At 45.7% G+C, this 21931-nt stretch overlaps 2 protein-coding genes across 6 annotated transcripts in view; one reads left to right on the forward strand and one right to left on the reverse strand.

Moving 5' to 3' along the window:
• Nucleotides 1–21931, reverse strand: part of LOC139061031 (EEF1AKMT4-ECE2 readthrough transcript protein-like) — a 186164-nt gene that overhangs the window by 143777 nt on the left and 20456 nt on the right. For 4 of the 5 annotated variants that reach the window (XR_011515150.1, XM_070540455.1, XM_070540457.1 and 1 more), the window contains exon 2: nt 18853–19169. The exons of the other annotated variant lie outside the window; for it this stretch is intronic. Coding sequence is in view for 3 of the 4 variants with exons in the window: in XM_070540455.1 (XP_070396556.1) it covers nt 18853–19169 (317 nt within the window). In the remaining variant the exon portion in view is untranslated. The remainder of the gene's footprint in view (nt 1–18852; nt 19170–21931) is intronic. 5 annotated transcript variants of the gene reach the window in all.
• LOC139061040 (nascent polypeptide-associated complex subunit alpha, muscle-specific form-like) lies at nt 1603–12017 on the forward strand. Its single transcript, XM_070540475.1, has 4 exons — nt 1603–2405; nt 2587–2944; nt 8281–8419; nt 10249–12017. Exons 1-4 carry the CDS (start codon nt 1634–1636, stop codon nt 10570–10572), a joined length of 1593 nt encoding a protein of 530 aa, XP_070396576.1. The 5' UTR covers nt 1603–1633; the 3' UTR covers nt 10573–12017.

The following is a 21931-nucleotide window of genomic DNA, read 5'->3' on the forward strand; positions in this document are numbered from 1 at the left end:
TTTACATCGATGGGTAGAAAGTACTGTTTAAACTCGATTTAACGAAGTAACGACCATGCTGGAGTTATTTTGTTAAATCGGGAAGTGCGTAAAATCGAGAAAGGAATATTTCGGTCCTTTTAAATCTAAAATTGTAACGTAGCGACACGAAAAAAGCTACTGCTGCATTGTATTTGCCGCTCATCCAGCTATCTGTCGCATAAACCACGATAGAACGAAAGCAACCACCTTATACCCAGGCGGTGTTTAGTCCACAGTTCCGTGCATGGGCGCGTCGTGCAGCCTCGTCAAAATAGAGCTAGGGTACCTAGATGTTTTAACGGGATAGCTTTAGAGTGCACGCTTCAAGAAAATCCCGTCTGTATCAAAATTAGAAAAAACCTCACTGCTTTCTTTTACTCATTTATTTCAAGAACAAATTTATTACATCGAGTTCGGCCAAGTTTATTTCGTTAATTCGGGTTGATGATATTATAGAACTGTATGAGTACCTGCTGGGGAATTAAATTTTTTTTTATTAGGTGGAGAACTTCGTAAAATAGGATTTTCTTAGATGGAGTTTTAACTGCAGTAGGATAAGTGAGCTACAGACGAGATTTCTGCAGAGGAAAATGCAATGTCATCTCTCGGCCGCTTTGTTTTCAAGGAGCTGACGAAGTGACTAGAACAAAAGGTAAACTGGTGGTAGCTGTCCTAGCGCAAATTTTTCCATTGTCTTGTTAAATTAACGACTACGGCTTCGAATGCATAACCGTCTGAAACCATAGAGTTCAGCAGCTGGCACAATGTAATTTGCACCATGCTTCACGAGCTGATTAATGCGTTGATCTCATAGGTTACAAATCGGGGCTCACTCTCCGGTGATTTCTTTTTGTTGTGTTTTCTTTTAGTTATAAAAGAGAATGGAATAAATAAACATGAAAAAAATAAAGATAGGAGCAAGATCCGCAGGGCAACTACAATCTGGACATGTGTCGCGCTGAGCCGACCGTCGTCACTATATACTCTTAGGCAAAGTTACACCCTTTGGATTGCCCCTTCTGCCACACAACAATAATCGTCATCTGCCTTGATGCGTTTCCTTTCTTTCCAGTAACGGACGGCATGCGCGTTATCAGCATGATAGCATTCCCGACAGGAAAGTAGCGGGCGCGGCGTTTTCAAGAAAGGAAACGCATCAAGGCAGATAACGATTATTGTTGTGTTGCAGAAGGGGCACACCAAAGGGTGTAACTTTGCCTAAGAGTGCATATTTATTACTGAATTGTGCACAAACGGAAGGTACCAGTCCTGTCGTTCTAGACATGTCGCCACGTTCGGCGTGAGCGTAGTAGCGGGTGCGAACTGCGTGCGTTTGTGGTGAATATTTTATCAGTCATTTTCTTTATTTTTCTGTTTTCCTGGCCGTGCCAGAGTGACTGCTCTTCGATCATAGCTTCTACTTAAAACGTTTCCCTCGTAAAGGTTGTATTCGGGGACCTTTTCATCTTTTTCCACTGCACCCGACTCTTAATCGATCGCACATGACAGGTATGTGCCACAATTCTTGAGTCCATCATCATCATCACTTTCGTCCCTATCGCGCGATTTGCAACTTGCAATGGTGAAAAGAAGAAAATAAGGAAGCCGAGTCATGGCGGACGGTAAACGGTCTGGTTCTAGCTCCCCACAGCGCTTCAAAGGGAGCACACCTGGCGAGAACAGCCCCACGAAGGCGAGGGCATCTCCGAAAGGCGTCGAATCCTCGAACTCTATGAGAAGCGGCGGCAGGGACACTCCGAGAAGTCAACACTCGCCTACGTCATCCAACCTTTCGCCACCACCAGAACGAGGCGGCGAAGTGCGCGAGGCAGGCGAGGAAATCTCGCCAAAACGAACCGCTTCGCCAAACCGCGGAGCTTCGCCGGCAAACCTGCACGAGAAAACTGTTGCGAGCGACTCTCCCAGCTCGGCGAGAGTGAAAGAGTACACTCGAGCTTCGCCAGGGCGAGCAGGCATGCCGACACGTAGGACATCGCCCGTGAGGGCGGACCCCTTTTCAAAACCTGGTGCGTCCTCGCCGAAACATGGCGAAGCTGGCGTTCCAAAACCCGGTGATGCTTCGCCAGTGCTTCGGGGTTCACCGATGCAATTGCACAATATACGGGTGCCAAAAACGGCAGGCCAGTCCCCTGCGCGAGGCCCGGCGAAACCGACGAAATCCGGAAGCGCTTCGCCGAAACGGCGAAGCTCGCCTAAGCAACAACCTATACTGATGCAAGCGGGCACGTCGTCAACACCTCCTGGCGTTCGTGTGCGAAAAGCTGAGGGGTCACCCGCCAAGGCTGCCGACGGCTCGCCGAACGGTCGCAGGTCACCATCTGGAGGAAGCACACCTATTCGCCGAGCTTTTCTCGGGAACGCAGGTTTGATATCTTCGGAACTATATGGCTAACATAAGTGTCATATACTCAGAATATTTTGAATCCGTAAAGGTCATATAGTTTATTGCTGTCTCGACCTCATGTCCCACCCATGTTTTTACGCCAGAACACTTTGTAGGAACACGTCCCTTGGTCTGCAAGAACTTCGCCTCTTTGGTTACAGGTGCAGCGGCCGCCCCCAAGCCGCAGTCTGCGAAAGCCGAAGTCGGAGCCAAGCCGGCCGACGATGCAGGTTCGACGAGAAGCCCTACCGAAACTCGACGTAGGCCCACGATATCTCTGAAGGACCCACGGTACCGGTACATTGCCCAAGCCCTGATGGCTGCGCGGGGAGGTCGTGGAGCGGGCGGTACCAGTGGCAGTTCGTCGCCAAACGGAAGGACATCCCCCTCCGCCACCCCGTATTTCGCTTCGGATGACGACAACACAATCCTCGAGCTCGGCACATCACAAGTTCCCCACTCCCCGGGGGGATTCGGAGGGAGGTCCTCAGGAACTGCCTCACCCGTGATCTCACAGAGGTAATGCTGGTATGATACATATTTACACACTGTATACTTTAAACATATAGCCTATACTTACGTATGCATGGTGTGCTCTAGTTGACATGCACAAAAAAGGAAAACGGAGCTGGGCAGGGCATGTAGCGTGTAGGGTAGATAACCGGTGGACCATCAGAGCTACAGAATGGGTGCCAAGGGAAGGGAAGTGCAGTCCAGGACGTCAGCAAATTGTAGGGGGCGATGACACTAGGAAATTTGGAGGCGCACGTCGGAATCAGGTTGCGCAAGACTCGGATAATTCGAGATCGCTGGGAGAGGCGTTTGTCCTGCAGTAGTCATGGAACTAGACTGATGAAGTATAAGAAGAAGAAGAAGATGATGATGATACTTTAAATGGACATACATACAAGCACTAAATCTGTATAGAGCATTATAGCATGCTTCGATAAACACATTTTTGGTAATCTTGATGTAGCTAGTCTAATAATCGGAAGACCCCAGGAAGTTAGCTTTTTTCATGAATTATATGGACACCCCAGGCCAAATTTTGCCGTTGGCGTTGCCGTGCCGTTCCGCGTAGAGTCTAAGTGCGATGACGTCACGGATGCGCGCCTTATGCTGTACGTGCGAGGGAAAGCATGCGAGGGTGGGCATGTCCGCCTATAGATTGAGTGTGATGGCAGGTTTTTCCTCCAGCTGTCGAGAACGCCGTGTCATGCTGATAACGCGGGAAGTGCCGGGCTCTCAGCGTTAAAGGAAAGGAAGTGCGGGCAAGACAGCTGGAACAAAATAACCCCAAAGGGTGTAAATGTTTTAGGAGTATATGTACAAATGGAGCATGCACCTTTAAAAATGCTTGCACCTTTTCGGGCGGAATCAAACCTGCGTTCTGTTTCGTGCATTACATTGCTGCATGCACCAATCCCAAGGTTGGGCGGAGCAAGAAATTCTGCGCCATGCGTCAAATGATCGATAATTACATAATTTACTCGTTCATTAGTATGTGTAGTTGCCGTACAAGCAGACCTTAGTGCAACTAAGCCCAGTAAATGTCACATATTGATTGTATATTAATTGCATATACTAGACCAGTCGCTTTTGCGCGTGTCTGTTTAGGCCATGTTTATTGTTTTACACACACACACACACACACACCCACACATTACATATATATACATATATATATATATATATATATATATATATATATATATATATATATATATATATATATATATATATAGCACCTTACATAGCATCTTACATAGCCTCCACGAAGGCAGTGTGCAAGAGGAGGAATCCAGTTACATCAACGTGTAACAGGAGTTATTCAAGTGAGGAAAAAAGAAACCATCACATACAAAAGCAGTATTTCCTAAAATATAAAAGCAAAATTGGATGAGTTGGCGTCCCTTCACGGCTCTGACTGTTACCTTGAAAAGGTATTATTTGCTCAACGCAATTGTCGGCAACATGAAACTAAACACAGAAACATAAGTATGCATGTAAAGATACTAGTAAATATTACACGGAGGTCATTGCACTACAGAGTAGGCGTACAAGCGCAAAAAAAATTGCCAAGTCATATGCTGAATTACGGTGATGCAAAAAAAAGAGAGGAAGGAGAACTATAGACAGACAGAAAGAAGCTAGGCAGACACCAAACACTCTTTGCCATCCACAATAGGCGACCAGTTCACAGATAATAGGTGATGTGTGAATCCACTTTGTCTAAAAACAATTATTAAACATAAGAAAAGTATACGTATCATATAATATCATATAATATAATATCGTATACGCAAGTATAAGTATCAATCGATACGCATATAAGAAGAACACAAGCACGAAACGCGAGAAAAAGCACGAAATGAGTATACGGATGAGGCGGCAAAATGTTCAAGAGGGAGCACAAGGCAGATGTGAAAAATTGCCGGGAATATTATCCGTAAGAAGAGCCCGCAACACGTGAAAAGGGAGGCAATGCGTACGTTGAAATGTCGCGCGGTCTGCCTCCTACGGCCGCCTCCGTGGTCGCCAGGATGGATGGATGGATGGATGGATGGATGGATGGATGGATGTTATGAGTGTCCCCTTTGGAACGGGGCGGTCGGTTGCGCCACTAAGCATTTGCTGCTATACTGCCTAAGGCCCTACCTAGGTTAAACAATAATAAAAAAAAGATTTAAAAACCCCATGAACTCCCACAACCAAATTTTCTGATCACCTGTTGCGAACGGTGCTTTTGTACGTCTCCGCCTTTTGTGGTTTCCTTACTTTTATTCCACCAATCCTCCAATCGGCCTCTTACTAATCCCTATTGCGGACATGTTTACTTTTCCACTGCTCTCGCTGAACCTCTGCTCTCGCTTCAAGGAGGCCAGTGAAGCCCAAGTCGACCACTGGGTAGACGTCTTCACAGTATAATAAAACATGCTCCATAGTTTCCCTAGCTTTACCGCAGCAAGCACACGCTTCTTCATAGTTCTGATATCTCGCTTTATAGGTGCGTGTTCTAAGACATCCCGATCTCGCTTCGAAAAGTAATGAGCTTCTGTTTGAGTTATCACACCTTGTTTCTTTCCTGATTTCGTTTTTTCCTCTTAAGTAGTTACACATGGCAGGCGTCTTTTCCATTGCCGCCACGCACGAGATTATTTCGGCCTCTCTGACGTTCCTCTTGACGTTCTTTGTTGCTGTGTTGCCCACCCTACAGGCCGCATACTCGCTGGTAAGCTCCCTAGTTTTTTTTTCCTTCACTGTGAATCAATGTTTTTCCTGTACAGATACCTCAACACTCTCCCAGCTCATCTACTTTCTTCCAAATTCTTCAGTCATTCTTAATACTCAATTTTACTTCGAGCTTCCCTAACTTCAAAACTAGTCCAGCCTTATCACCCTGTACATCTTCATTGGTAGTCTTTCCATGAGCGCCCAATGCGAGGCGGCCCACTGACCTTTGGTTCACATCGATTCCTGATTGTACCCCTGATTTAAAGCAAAGAACCGCATTTCCAAAAGTACGTCCTGGAAACATTACACCTTTCTACATACCTCGGAGCACCTTGTACCTATTCATCCCCATAGCGCTCTGTGCTTTATTATGACTGCCACTTCTCTTTCGCTTCACTGTTATTGTTTTTTCCTGTGTTTCCATATTTCTATTGCCTTCGTTTATCCATATACCAAGGTATTCTGTTACCCGAGGCATTTCCTGGCCCTGTATCGCCACTGTCTGTTCACTGTTTTCATGGAATACAATAACACCTGATTTTCTAACACTAAATTTCAAACCTAAATTTTTGCCTTCCTGCACACAGATATTAGCGAGAGCTATAAATCACTTTGCTTGTTAGCTAGCAACACAATATTGTCCGCATAAAATAAACCTGCAAGCTGCTGCTCTACTACTGTACTCGCCTGTTGTATGAGCGATTAAAACTGATGCTACTTCCTTCTAGCGCCCTCTCCATCATCACCATGTACATCATAAACCGCAGTAAAGATAAATGACATCCCTGCCTCAGTCCCTTGTTGATATGAGCTTTGTCCTCTCTCCTCATCTCTTTCCATTCAACGCCAACGGCAGTTTCTATGTAAATCTATCTCAAAAGCTGTAGACTTCCCCTTCCGGAATATCCCACAAAATAATGCGGTCTACGTTGTCATGGGCTCCTGTAATGCCTAAAAAGGCCACATATAATGGTCTGCTTTCTGCTTTTGATATTTCAATACACTGAGTATGAAGAAATAAGTTATCATGTAAACGCGAAGCTATTCTGAAGCCATTCTGAAGTTCTCCTTAAATGCTATTACTCTCTGCCCATGCTTCAAGCTTTAATTTGATTGCCTGCATTGCTAGCCTGTGTATTACCGATGTAATGGTCAACGGTCTCTACGAGTGAATTCAATCTTTTTCTCCCTTACCTTTATAAATTAAATTCATTCTTCTTTGTCGCCAACTGTTTGGTATTCGTCTCTCCTTTAAAGTTATTTTTCCACTGCTTTCACCAGACATTTCTTACTTTTTGGTCCTAGTTCGCTAATCAGCCTAACGGGAACCTCGTCCAGCCCTGTGGCTGTGCGCTTAGGAATTTTCTCTTCGGCTTTCTTCCAGTTGAAATTTGTCAGCACCAGCTCCTTTTCCACCTGGGTCTTTTTCATGCTCTTCTTTTTTTTTCTTTAAATACAACCTCGTCATTGCCTTGCAAAGATTCGGCTGTTATTTTTCGGGTGTAATTTATTGCTGCTTCTCCTTCCAGTCTGTTTTAATCTTCGTCTAGAATGTGTTGTTGTATTGGTGTTGACTTCCTGCCTAATAATTTTATGTGGTTCGAAAATATTCTAGGAGCGGCCTTCTTTTTCTCACGTATTTCTGAGAACCAATGTTCACTTTCACATCTTAATTTTGCTTGCACCAGTATTTGAACCATGGAATTTTTCTCCCAGTGTATTTCCCATTTACTGGCTACTTCATCCTGCAGCAACTGCACCTTATTTGCCCGCCTGTGCTCTTGGGATGCTTTTTTGCCGTTCGGCGATCGCTTCCCGTACCTCCCAGTTCCAAAAGCTTTTCGGTTTATTTTTTCCTTTCCAACGAACATGTTTCTGTTTCCGTATTTCTGTCATTAATACACTTAGAAGCTGACCATGTTCCCACTCTTTAGTTGGCCATTTGACAAGTTCTTCCTCGAATCTAGTGACATTATTTTGTTATTTGTTCAGGGTTGAAATTCATACTGGCCATGTTGCGCTCCTTGCTCTTTTTCCCAACTACATATCCCATTTTCAACATGATGCGTTTATGGGCACTCCCGGTGCTGCTATACCCTTCCTCATGAGTGACAATTCCTCTCAACTTTTCATTAATTGCTTCCGTGATCAAACAGACCACTCGGCCAACAACACCACCACGGGGCAGCCGGGCTCGTGAACGACATTGACGTTTTTTTTTTTTTGGCCAGCGCCCGTCATCTCGGAAGCCATTGCATGGGCCGGGAAGCATGGTGGCTCGGCTCGACTTGTGTCTTCTCGCGCGCGCAAGGCAGCAAGGCGACAAGGGTTACTCGAGACGGTCTTACAGGCACTACTCTACATTTCGTCGGTGGTCTTTCGCGCTGTGTAAAAGCGGGCGCTCACACAGTCAGTCAGTCACTATGGCGAACTCGCCAACAACGGAAGCGAAACAAGCACAAACCTAAGCGCTAAACCACTATATCACACGCGTTGAGTGGCAGATGCTTTACATTAACGCAAAATCCCACCGCGCATGCTTGGGATCGGCAGTTTCTCTTTTGTTTGTCCTCGCGAAATGCCGCGCCATTCTGACAAAACGGACGGATACACTAACGCAGGGCTTCCATCCAGCTTTCGTCAGCCTTCCGCAACAAGTCAAGCGCATTTCACCCCGGCAGCGAAATTCGGTCCTCCGTTCGATCCTGGCCGTGGCGCGAGTCTGCGAACGACGATTTATCGCCTTCCAAACTGCGTCACGTGAGCAAATGACCTCTTTTTTTCTTTTTTTTTTGATTCGTTGGGCCATTCTGTAAAGCGTAATCAATAAGTTGAGCAGATGTAAAAAGAGAAACGTTTGTTGACAGGAAAGGTGTAAGTGTCGGCCGAAGGAGCTCGCGTCAGCCTTGCGATTCCAGAAATGGGCAAAGAGTTACGTAGACACAGGTAAAAGAAGACTGAGAACGACGTGACCATCAAATACAACAGTGAAGGCCGCTGATCAGTCGACTGCGCGCTAAAGACAATGCGCGTGGTTCTTACGGATGATCGACACGCCTTTGTCTTGAGATTATTGAGGAATAGTACTAAGTTAGACGGCCTCAGTGTTTCCATGCGCGAATGTGCGCTACGTAAAAATTAGTGATCACCTACATGAGGATGCACATTGCACATATACTACGCACCCGCGATCAGGCACACGAGCTCTATCATAAATTTCGCAATTGCGAAATCTTATATTGCCCAAAATGTCAAAAAGCACGGGCCAAGCAACTCGCCCTTTCGCTGTTCCAGCTTCGCGTAAAACAACAATAACATAAAGAAAAGCGCTAAGAGAAATTGTAGCATACAAACGTTGTGCATGCGTTCTATAGCGAACTCCTACCTCCTTGTATGGTAATTCCTGCACGACGATACACAAAGGACGTGAAAGGGTCCCAAGGGAAGCTCCTATTATTGACAAGCACTGGTTATGAACCGAGTATTGTAGAGGACCTTGCACAATATTTCGTAAACTGTGAGAAGGCTGCGCATGCGCTGAGCAATCAGAAATCAACAGCAAAAAAATGGTCAACTTGTCAATTTTTTTCTCTTTTCTTTTTGTTGTCCTCGTTATGCCCCATTTCTGCCGGCAAAGGGAAACAAAGTAGGTGTTTGGAAAGCTGGCACGAGTGTATAAATAAGTGTGTGAATAAGAGCGAAATTGAAAACTTTTTCTTAATTGGGCAGCACAAATGTTAAATTGGTTAAATGGAGTCAGAAAACTATGTCGAATCAGTAAAAGATGTTCGCTCAGTCTTCTGGAAACATCGCAACGTTTGCTGATTGAACTCGAGGAATCTCTGCTGGGAAGCTATAGTTGGTAAGACAATATTATGTGAAGTTAAACTGCGCTAGGGATGAGACGACTTTGCTAAGTGCCGCGAAATGGTTTAACTGCAGACATAACTCCGGCTCAAGCTGGTATTTCAAATCACCTACCAGAGTAGCAAGACAAGTGAACTGGATTCCGCAACTGACCTTGCGATTGAGCTATAGAGGTCCAAGGGTGCCGCGCGCAATTCCGATGCGAGATGATTTCTAAAGGCAGCAAACACAGAACCCGGGGACGAAATGTATGGGTGCCCCCGTTTCCCCCACTGGGGGTATTTTCTTCATACGAAGGGTTCAGAAACACTATTCTGTCTTCGAAATCATGGCGTCCTATTAACGTCAGTAGATCGCAGTGTGGGTGCAGAATGTAAAAAGAAAAATAATGGTGAAATTTCGCATGCGCTTTTTTTTTCGCTCTCTCTGCTGCTGATGAACGACTCTAGAATGAAATAAAGCTCTCCCTCCCCTATATTCTCTCTGAAAGGCCCAGAAACAAAAATTTCAGGAGGTATTGAAGCATCAAGGTAATTCTACTCTACCGAATGGTTCCTATGACGTGTGGGTCGCGTTTTGGGGCCAGAATCCGAAAAGGCGAAGCCCGCCCTCTGTGTTCTCCGCTAATAACCAACGAATCTGCAGTAAATTACTGTTGCACGAAAGACCGAAACTATTTCCCTGACATACTGAAGTCCAGACGTATTTCTTGCCTACTGCAGGGTGGCTCTCAAAGCCCACTTGCCGGAGGTACCAAGTACGACGGCCAAAAGCGCTCAAAGCCTTCCTTCCTAGTGCTGACCGGCGCGTGCTTGCTTGCTCTGCTGCTCAGCGCCATCGTCCTCGTCGTCGTGTTGCACATGATCTCAAACTTCAACGCACCCTCGCGTCAAAAACACGCAGGTGTACGCAACACCAACACGAGCACAAAGAGTCCCCGGTTCGGCACAGGGGTAGCCGGCACCAGCGGCGTTGGCGGAAGCGCAACCGAGGTGGGGAGGGTGCAGACTTCGCCTCCCCCCTATTCTTCATGGCGACACGCTTAGCGCGTCTTCTCAAGGGCGCCGTAGAAGCTCTTGCCGATGTCTTCGAACTGGCTTTCAGAATCGGCAACGAGCTCGCGGACGCATTCCGTAGCGGTGTGCCACACCGTGTTCGGCCGCTTTTAGTATTCCGGGCCGGCCACATTCGGCAAGGTGTTCGCGCTTCTGGAGAACCCAGGAGCCCGTGTGGTTCATCGATTACCGTGGAACGTACCTGGACACAGGTGGCGTCCATTCAGGAGTCGCCTGACCTTCACCGAACCTCTGGCGAGGCGATCGGATTTCGTCGTCGACGGAAGCGCTGACGTTGCACGGCGACCCACTAAATGTACAGCCGACCTGCCATATACGAGAGTGGGAAGGTGCCGCCGGCATCTCCTACTTCGGGTTTTCGTTTGGCGCCGTACCACCTATTCTTTAACTGGTGCTTGGCAAGCAGCTTCTTCACCGCGCTGCGCTGTACGCCGGAATCGGGGCTCGCGACTTGACGGCGGCACCGTACTTTGATAACGTCGATTACTCTTGGACAACCAATGGTGCCTCCCGTCGGAGCTGCAAGTGGAGCGGCGGAGCTGCAAGCGGAGCGGCGGAGCTGCAAGCGGAGCGTCGGAGCCTTGGAGCTGCAAGCGGCTGTCATGGGAGTCGGCGAGGGCGGGCGTGCGTACCAGAACACGAGACAGAACGTCACCAACGAGTTCGACGACCGCACTTCAGCGGCAAAGGTGTTCGGCGCCATGACGGGTCACCGCACGTTCTTCGCCTTTCGGGTGTCACCTTTTCAGTGGAGAGGAGGAATGGCGGAAGGATGTGTGACGTGCTGCTGAGGCACGGTGCATACATCGCTCGTGTATTTGAATGTCACAATGTTTCCTCGATGAACCCAGAAAAGAGGTGCGACACGTTCGGGTAGTGGTGATGAAGAACACGTACGAAATGACCTGCCCCCTCCGTATATATCGTTGTCCCAGTTCTAGAATAACGCTGTAATTCATTGACGACAATTGAGTTCTTCGGATATTTCGCACGCTTTGGCAAGCCCACGAGAGTGGGGCTTTTTTTTTCTTTCTTTTTCTGCTGTGCGCGACTCGTTAAACCTGCTCGGCAGAGAGGGATCAAGCGAAAGGGCAAACCAAAGTGAAATTCTTTGTTGATCGATTATGTCATAAAGCGATCAGTAATTTCGCTATTCGCATAAGAAATGAGAATAAGACAAGCGGCGATAGATGCCAATGCTTTCTGCGATGGTCTCGCTCGTTAATGCATGTGCGTGCATTTTACTCACGGAAATCACTTTTTGTTGGTTAATGTAACATTTGTTTTCCTTGTGCTTATGCATATTTATAAACTCCCGTATACCTAAATTCTAACGTTCACGATGTCCTAGGCACAACGCGTTTCTGCAATCTTTTGGCTGAGAATTTGAAAGGCCAAAAAATATATGAGGTGGAGTCTTAGCTCACCTAGAAAAGTGCAGTTAGCTCTAGGTGAGCCATACAGAACTAATGATTTGTTGAAGCTGCATGAGTTCAAATTATTTTACCGCCTTGAGTGCAAACTGCCTGGTATGCTCCCTCCTTCGATTGTCCCAAGAATGCTGCAAAGCTTTCGCCAAGATCACTTTGCTCCTCAGGTGATTAGTTACGCTTCCCACTGTAATAGAGTCTTCATATTCAAATGCCTTCATAACCAAGTCCATGGGGCCTCCAAAATCATTCATTATGCGGGGCACTTTGTGGTAAAGAGGTCGCACACCGCACAGCTTATGATGGAACCTGAACAGAATGACTTATTCTTATAAAGGTCATTTAGTTGTGGACAAGCTCCTTGTGGAGACGCTCGACTGTATAGCGCATGCATGTCTTACCAGCTAATGCTTATTGCACTGTTCTTTTCGCTTCTTACAATCACAACTGTATCTTCTGGCTGTCTACAAAGTTTACAATGTTGGGATTTGCTTGCGTCCGTGTTGAGTAGTTTGCGCGCAACATTTCTAATGTAGATTCACGATAGTAGAGCTCGAACGGTGAAAAAAGCTACGCGCAATGGAACTTTGTCTTGACTGATTTCTAGCATGACCCAGACGTTTATTATTTTTAATGTTGAAAAGCATGAATATTCTCGCTGCTTCTGACCTCTTCTGGTTTCTATGATTTGGTTCATAATCGTTGTAATTGAACGCAAGAAATCGCGAATGATATTAATAAATGCAGAAGAAAGATGTACGGAACATACTTTTGTGAAGAAACGCCTTAGTATGGCGCAAGCCGCAGTGGCAATGGTTGCTTTACCCATCGAGAAAAATCGGAGAATGTTTGGATTGTATAGCTACGAATAGCTGGGGAAAAAACTTAATGCAGACCATAGTGAAGAACGCCTTATCTCAAAACGAAATGTAAAGATGATACTTAAGTATTACGTGGCAGCCACAAACATGTTTCGCACTTTTATTCAACCATAACAGAGCTACCAATGCGTCCAATCCAATACACAGGAAGGTCTAGAAAGGAAAGCAAACCGTCCTGTTTTTTGACTTAGCATTTGGAATGTTAGTGCAGGATTGAAATATTCTGTTTTATTTCCTAATGTCCGCTAAAAACTGTTACTTTATTGGCGACTAACCAGTGAGATTACTCAGAGATCAGAGATACAGTGTGCGATATCTATGTGGCGTCAAATCTGTATCGTTGGCCTTTTCTTTCACTGAACGTCTAGACATGCCAAAAATCGTAGGTAGGCTGTTTACGTTTGCTTAGCCAAATACTCGTGGCCACTCAGCCAACATATTTGTGTCAGATCTCGCTTCCTATGTGTGACACAAGTCCACATTATGATTGTTCCAACTAATTCGGTACCGCGGTCACTGAACAACTTGCCTTGACTTGTCTTGTCTCTCAAACACTGATGCATAACTACCATGGGGGACTGGCCAAAAAGCAAGCGCTTTCCGGGATGTTTAACATTCAAATCTAGTTTTGTTTAAATTCATGTGCATGGCAACAAAGAAATGTGATTTATAAGTTTAATAACGATATTCTGAAAATTTTCGAGATAAAATACCTTGAAATAAAAAAACTGAATAACTTTATCAGGCAGTCATTTGCACCTTCTTCCTCCTCCCCCCTCATCTTGCCAAAATATAACATGGCATGCCTTTAAGTATATAACATTTCAAGACGAACTGCTGGTCAGTAGGTTAGGCATGTAACAAGCATGTCGGATGGGATGAAGTCGCATAGTGCACAGACACATAGTACAGAGCAAGGGTACAGCGTCCCAAAGTTTCTTCTGCCCTGTTCTTCTCTCGTCAAAAACATTTGAAATATTTTAATGCTATTCCAAAACATTTGCCTTCATTCGTACCGGTACTACGCCTGACACAGGCACTCAAGCAAGGTGAATCAAGGCTTCATTACTATAAAGACGATAATGCTGACTAACACATCAGCGTACGACCGGGCGAATGAGGCAGTGAAGATAGGTGAAGCAATAAGTATCCGAATAACAATATCATTCATTAAAAAGGATCTCGAATCAGTATTTGACGCAATTTGTAATTATAAACTAAAGAAGGCAAAAATCTCAGTAGCGGAAAGCAGAAATCATTTTTCTCGGCAACCGCACTGTCCGTATTGCGACAAGGTTTGCCGTATTTAAGACTAAAGGTTAATATCATATGACTACAGGGAGCAGATCTTCATTTAGCCTATTGACGTTCTTGCAGAAATTCTTCGAAACTGCGATATACTGAAGAATCACGATTACAACTATGTAGCGTGGTATTAAAAAGAAGAAAGACAATTCTGTCACAATTCTGCAAACTGCTTCTACTGAGACACCCAAAGCATTCAAAATTTATGTACGATGTATCACTGTGAAGTATACCACTAATTTTCGGTGGCACATTTGTAAAACCCTCGTGAGCATGGCAACAGTTTCACTTTATGAAAATCCCGTTTGTCCCTTTTATACGCTCTAATTGATGCTGTTTACAGAAGTGTGATAACGGCATTTGACATAGCGCTACCAATTTATAAGGTTCCCGCACCACTTCTTTTTTTAAATACAAATTGTTTAGAGCTTTTTGTTAAACGTTCGAAGCCACAAATAAAACATTTCAAGAGCCGGCAGAAAGCAGCTTTCTCGTTTAAATGCAACACTATTTATTTGACTCGATGAAGCAGTTGTCTATTGAGGGCACTTCAACGTTTCACGAGTGCTTCAAAAGACAAATTACAGTTCCGTTTTTCCTCTTGAAGCATTGGTCTGAGAACGGGAATTTAAACTTATGTTATAAAGCAAAAACACACAAGAAATCTCGCTTACCTGCTGGTTCACAACAAAATTTACGGACTTCAATGCACACTGATCGCGCTTGTAAATTCAGGCATTCTTTCGAGTGTAGCGCCTGAGCAACAAGTTCACGGATGTCGCGCGCTCTTCGATTTACTGTTATGGAACAGGTGTTAAGAACATCGGATCCTGACGCAATAACAGCTAATATTACCTGTAAGGTATGCAGTATTAAATGATAAGTGCACCAAACGTCAACGCCATGTATGCTAACGGACTGAAACACTAAACAAAAAGAAAACACGATAAAATTTAATGGACACCCTTAAGAAGCTAGATCCACGAGTATTTGCTGCAGTTATCAGCTAATACCCCAAGGAAAATCGCCAAGGAAATCTGTTTTTTTGTTTGTTTTGTTATTTTCTTGCAGAACAGGAAGAGAAAAAAAACATTTTAACTGCACTGACGCACCTGATTGTCCATCATTAATGATGAAGATGACCATCATTTCTTAGCACGATGCTCTTTTCTACCGCAGGCATCTTCCTCGGGGATATCCAGAACGATTGCGAGTGCAAAATTATTAGTGAATTCCAATGGGAGATTCAGAGCACTTCCGGCGAAACAATTATTGTTGTTTGTGAAGCAGACCTGTTTTATTGGTAGATCTGGAACATTCCCATTTAAGATTCAGAGGACGCGAATCTGGAGGTGACACGAAGGACTTCGTGCAGCAGTTCAGGGACCACACCGCCGAATTATGCGGAGCCGAGTGGCAGCCCCCCTTATGTACTCTTCCAAGAACGTTTGCATCGTCTGCCGCTTATCCCCGAACAATAATCGTCATCCATATTGCATGCTTTCTCATTCTTTAACCCTGTAATCCTCAACGTATCATATATGCTGTGGTGTGTTTGATACACAAACATTCTCATTGAAGCATGGGAAACGTACAGCATAGAATATAGCAACGTTTTGTATACGCAGGACTGAATATACATTTGTGATTAGTTCAACCAACCAATCACTAAATAATCAAATACTATGCTACATAACTTCTGACTGAAAAATATCAACTGTGTATGTATTTTTTTGTAAAAATGTGCTCTACATGGGCAGAAATAAACATCATTAAGTTTTCTGTGTAGTGAAATTGTGTTTGGGCCCATTGCTAAGATAACATTGCGCTATTAGTCGTCCATTGCGACCGGAGGTGCGCCTGGTTGAGCTCCATGCTTTTCCTTCTGTGAAGCCTAAAAAATGGTGCCCGTGGCGTGTTTTGGGGCTCCGAAATCACTTCCGGTGCATGCAGCCCACAAAAGCATAACCTTCGAGATGTGTTGCTATTACTGAGACAGAACATCCATCGGGGCTTGGATTTGGACGCTAACTGCACGCTTGATGCTTTGCCGTTTCTGACAGAAAAAAGAAGAAAAAAAGCGCAGCGGAGAGGATGACATAAAAGGATTGTACCTGGGATTACGTAGCATTGACCACGTGGGATGACGTAACATAACGCCCGGGGATAGCCAACTACCTGCAGTTCTTCAAATATACAAGCGGATTGCGGCAGGGTTTTTGTGCAATACTACAAATAAATGAAAAAATTGCGAAGCTCTAAGATGCGCTCACATGTGTCCTGAACGTTGTGACACATTGCAGTCGGTCGTGTTCCTTGTGAGGTGTCCGCATCTGAACGTCTGCAGCTACAACCAGAATATCTTGCTACAAACGAGTACACTGTACCCAAGACACGGGCCTCAAGTATTTTGCATTTGCAACGCCACCAGAATGCGGTCCCTGTGGCCGGGATTTGAACCCAGGACCTCTTTTTCTCACCAGCCTGATGCGTGAACTTATGATCACTATACCGACAGAAAGGACAGGACTTGGCTTGGCTTGACCGGACCTGACCTGGCCCGACTTGACTGACGGAGAGATGGAGGAACAGATTGAGTGACGCAGAAAAAAAAGCGAAATCCGCGATAAAGCACACATTTATTACAGTGTGCTGGGATGCAGCCTCTGCGCGGAAACCCTTTAGAAGAGGTTTACGCGCGCGAAGCGCTACACCCTGATCGCGCACTTGGCTTTCGGGTTCATCCTCGAACCCTCCTCGCAACCATAGACGCGCGCGAAGTCGCTAGAGTGCATCAGGGGCAAGTTGCAAATCATCTCGTGATAGGGCCGCATTCCGCACGAGAACCAGCAGTGGAAGGCGAACACGGCGGCGTCGCTGGGCACGGGTCCGAGGTTGATCGCCGGGGTCGTGTTCGCCCTTCTCGCCGCCTCCCAGGTTCTCCAGACCACGCGCAGAGCAGCGGCTGCGGCCGGAATGTCCGCGCCGACACCGTCTTCGTCTTTGGCAGAGGGCGCCAGGCATCTGCGGCCGCATTTGCGGAACATTTCTTTTGTTCGCGAGCACTGTCTTGAGCATTGCCCCCCCCCTCCCGCCCCTATATAATCATTTACGCACTTCTACAGCTGCTGCTGTAGCCTCAGTCGGAGACTATTGCAAGATTCGGAAGATGGGTTCGTACCCTAGTGAATACTAGCCCCTTTCGTTCCATGGACGGACGAGCTGAGCTTGTAATTAGTACTGTTTCATTTTTGCAGCATTTCTTTGCAGTGTTTTGCGGAGCTTCTGGTCGATGGCGCCGCAGGTAATCCCTCGGGGCAGCGCAAGCTGGAGCGAGTTTATTCTGACGGAGGAAGTAAAATGTGTTGACAACTGGGGTCTTTCGACAAAATTGGGCCATTTTCGGCCAGAATTCGGAATTACAGAGCGGCCCGAAATGGGTGAGAAGCAACGCCATCAGCCGTCAAAATGAGAAAAAGAAAGAAGCGCATATATATAAGCAGTAGAAGGGATACAATAGACGTCTGCACGGTAAATTTATTAGCGCTCAGAAAAGGAACCATGGCTGCCTTCAGTTCTATTCTACTTGGTCAACATTCTCAGATAGACTTTCGTTTCGTTTCGTTTTTGACAAGACGTTATTAGACCTACAGTTCACAAGCTCACGTGGAAGCGTATTCCATTTTCTGACTTTCTGTCAGAAATGTTTGTCTTAGCTTAGAAATCTGTACTTGAATAAGTGTTCAATGCGCTCATGTCTTGTTACTCTAAAAATTGTGAGTGTATTTGCAAGGATCAGTTTTAAATTGATCATTTGTGTGCTGGTAGAAAAACTTAACTCGTAATAACTTCGCACACAGCAATTGCTAATGGTGGGTAATTTATTCCCCTTCTGCAGTTGAGACGGAGAAGTGCAATGATCATGTTTTTAATGCAAGTGTCATTGCATTTCGATGTACATTTTACAACATCGCCACATTATTGAGCTCGTTCATGGACACAAGCATACTAATAACTCCAGTATTAGTCGAACGTTTGACAGACTAAAGACAAAAAAAAAGATAGGATAGACACCATCCTACATATCCAAGCCTATAATTCCGAACAACACAATATCGTCAGATCTCTCGGCGACACTCCCAATGTCTGGCACGAAGCAATACACTGATCCTGCATAGCTGTGTAGATTTTCAAGTTTAATATATATTAAACATTCTTCACACTAAGACTGTCTAACAATTTCAGAGCACATACAAACCACGACGCATTGATCCGATAGGGTTATCTCACGGCGTGACCTGGTATCTCTATCTTAGCTACATCGCATGCGACGACAGCGCCGCACGTAGCAAGCAGGGGTCATGGACCCTGCTCCTCCATACGGGAAAGTTGCCTTTTCTTTTTCACTCTCATTTTCCTTGTCACGTACTTAAAAATAATCATCTGCGATTTGTTCTTTGCTATTGGAATGCTTCAAATATCGAATACTTCCTTTCTTCTCCGCTTTTCCGTAGCTTCCTTATCTGTTGGCTTCAGCCACAGACGTGCTATACGACTCCCGGCTGTACAACGGGGAATCGTTGGACCGCATAAAGGGACACTGAAATGATTTCCATCGTTTTTTTTTTACTTGCCTGAAATTGGCGGCGGTTGTCTCTGAGGCGTTCGCCAGCCTCGCCACCGATTGGAAGTAGAGCGTGGCCGCCATTCGGACGCCCAGCCCGGCCAGGGCGAGGGCGTAAGGCCTTCCCGGTCCCAGCCACGGGAACTCCAGCTCGGGCGGCACCAGGCTGTACCCCCGCAGGGTGCTGGCGTCCTCGATCTTCCACTCCTGGTTCATGAACCGGAACTCCGGGTCCCGCATGAGACCACGCATGGCGTCTTTGACGGCCACGTAGTTGTAGAGCGGCTTCATTTTCATGGCGGGCACGGATGCGTAGAAGGCGTTGACCTACCGTCGAGAACGTGGAAGACGCTAGTTGGCTAGGGGGAACGCACTCTGCACTCTTGAAACAGTTTCACCTTTTGAGGGGCATATTTGTCCTACGACAATAATCGTCGTCTGCCTCAATTGCTTGCGCTTTCGTTTTTGAAAACGCTGCGCTCCCTACTTTTCTTTCGGGAATGCTATACGTCACGCTAAAAGTGCGCATGCTTTTCGTGACTTGGAAGTACCGGGAACGCAGTGTTAAAGAAAGGAAGTACGGGAAAGATAGATCACGATTATTCTTGTGGCACAAGATAAGCGCCAAAGGGGGGAATCTATTTAAGGGCGTAGAAAAAAATTGCCACCTTTTAGGGTGCATCTTGTCCCCAAATAGTTATCGTAATGTGCCTGGTTTGCTCTTTCTTTCAGGGAAATTCTGCGTTCGCTATACGTTCCTGCACAAAACGCCGTGTCGTGTTGGTAACACAAATGCCGTTATCAGTACGGCCGTATGCTGCGCGCGCAGCGTCATACTATATATAGGCACGCAAGACAGGCGGTGAGTATGGCGGGGTGGGGTGGGGGTGGGGGGGGGCGTAGTGTGCCCCGAACTGTGCAAGGCTCTGTTAGAGGGTGGTACCAAACGCTGTGTGAGATTGAGCCACCTCACTCTCGGTGGAGCGAGAAAAGACGCGACGTGTCTTCGCTTTACCTTTTCTTTCTTTCACATCCCGTCCATTCTCCGCAGATGATATTGACCGCAAGTAAAGAAAAATAAAGATTCCGGGGAGAAGCCAGGACCAGACTGCACGCGAACTGATGCAGGCATATCACATAAAGAAGTTAGACCAAGACTGTGTTAGTGACGCTTCCATTAGGTTGTTTCAATCGGAGATAGATTTTTTTGATAATTTGTTGCCCCGCTAGGCTGATCAATGTTCTTGGGAGCTGCGTTCTGCGCATGTTCTATTTGTCTATATATGCCCACTGGTTGCCGTGAATAAGCCAGTTGAAAGTTACCGCCCATGTCGTATTATTGTGTTCTCTTCCACTGTTCCCCTCTTTATTTGCCATCAATATGATATGCAGTAAACACCAACTAGGCCAAACTGAAGTTCTTCTCGTCCGTTCTCGTTGCTCCGAGAATGGCGAAGGTGCTTAGATTCGACGAGAAAAGGACAAATTGAGCATTTCAATTTGCCTCGTGCTTGTTCTGCTATTCATAATCTTTGCCACTAACCTGTATAACGCAAATTCACAAGCGAAAGCAGATAAGGTTCGCCTATTTCCACGCCGAGTTTACAATTACACCCCAGAGGGTATTAAAGTTTTACTCCACACCCTCTGTTACGCCTAGCTATTACTCATTTAGCTCGTAGCATCTCATAAAAGAGGTGTGGGCGAGAACATAACGTCACAACCAAAAATTTTCACACGCATAAGTGTGGTAATGGGTGCTTGGCACTTCTTCGAGCACCCTATAAGAAGAGTCTTCTGAGGATTGCCGCCAACTCCTATGAGCAACAACTCGCCAGTACATAAGGTAGAAATCATCAATACTTTTGTTGACTGTACGGCAGAGCAGTGCCGATATGTATCGCCTAACGCAAATCTCAGCTGGAAGATCTCTCCCGTGAATATTATGAGCCCCGCCTTCGAACTTTAGGCCGCTGTCAATGATTCATTTTTGATTAAGACGTGGACTTCCTTGCTTAAGCAGTTCACTGCTAAGCGCGGTACAATAAAATACGGAAGTTTAATGGGCAGTAACGCGATGCAATGTGTAATTGACAGATGAACTCAACACCAACAGCCCGAATGAAGTGGGATTTGTTTATCACAAGAACAGCCTGGTCGCCTTGAATAGCCAATACAGGATGCTAAAAGGAGAGCAAATGAAAGTGTACTTGAGTTTGGCAAGAGAACAAATAGAGTTTGCCCTGAGTCAGTGTGATATGTTACGCTGGGGGAAGTGTAATGAACCGACTGATAAAGGCGCATCGAATAAAGGAAACTAGTTTCGGCCGGCGTCAGCATCTGGAATAAAACAGCGTATCAATTGCGCTAATTGTCAACTAGTGCTTTATTTGTACATCACAGGCCATGCGCAATAAAACATTTAATGGAGAGCTTGTTTCGTCCCCGGAAGAATGTAACGGACTCCCCCGTTTTCTGCCTCAAAAGCACATGCATATCACGGAACCACCTCCCACAGCTAGCTAGTGGCATCACTTTTGAAATATTTTTTCTACTAATTATATATGACTTTGCATGTGTTTTATGGTTTCAACGTTGTATTGAGGTTGCTCGTCATCCACGGTGTTGGATTAGCGGCTATGGCATTGCTCTGCTAAGCGCGCAAGACCATAGGATCGAATCCCCGCCGCGGAGTCGGCATTTCGGTGGGGGCGAAGTGCAAGAACTATCCGTGTTCCATGAAGTGGGAGCACGTTAAAGATCGGAAAGTGGTCAAAAATAGGATAGTCCGTAGTTCGCCAGAGGTGGAATGCCTCATAAACAAATCGTGGTTTTGGCACGTAAAACACAAAAATTGTACTCGGATTGCGTATGGTTGTGTAAGCTGTTTCGCTGTGCACACGCTATACAATAAAACCTCCTTACAACAATATTGAAACGTAATCCAGCGTTACTTCGTTATTGATATCGATATCGCACGTACTGCACTATGAGTCTGTATTGTGGATCATCGTTACTTCGTTATATTCGTTATTTCCTGACATCTCTTTTTGTTATAGCGAGGTTTCACTGCACCTGTTTCGTTCGCG

This window comes from Dermacentor albipictus, chromosome 6, assembly GCF_038994185.2.
Source record: "Dermacentor albipictus isolate Rhodes 1998 colony chromosome 6, USDA_Dalb.pri_finalv2, whole genome shotgun sequence".
NCBI classification, from domain to species: Eukaryota; Metazoa; Arthropoda; class Arachnida; order Ixodida; family Ixodidae; genus Dermacentor; species Dermacentor albipictus.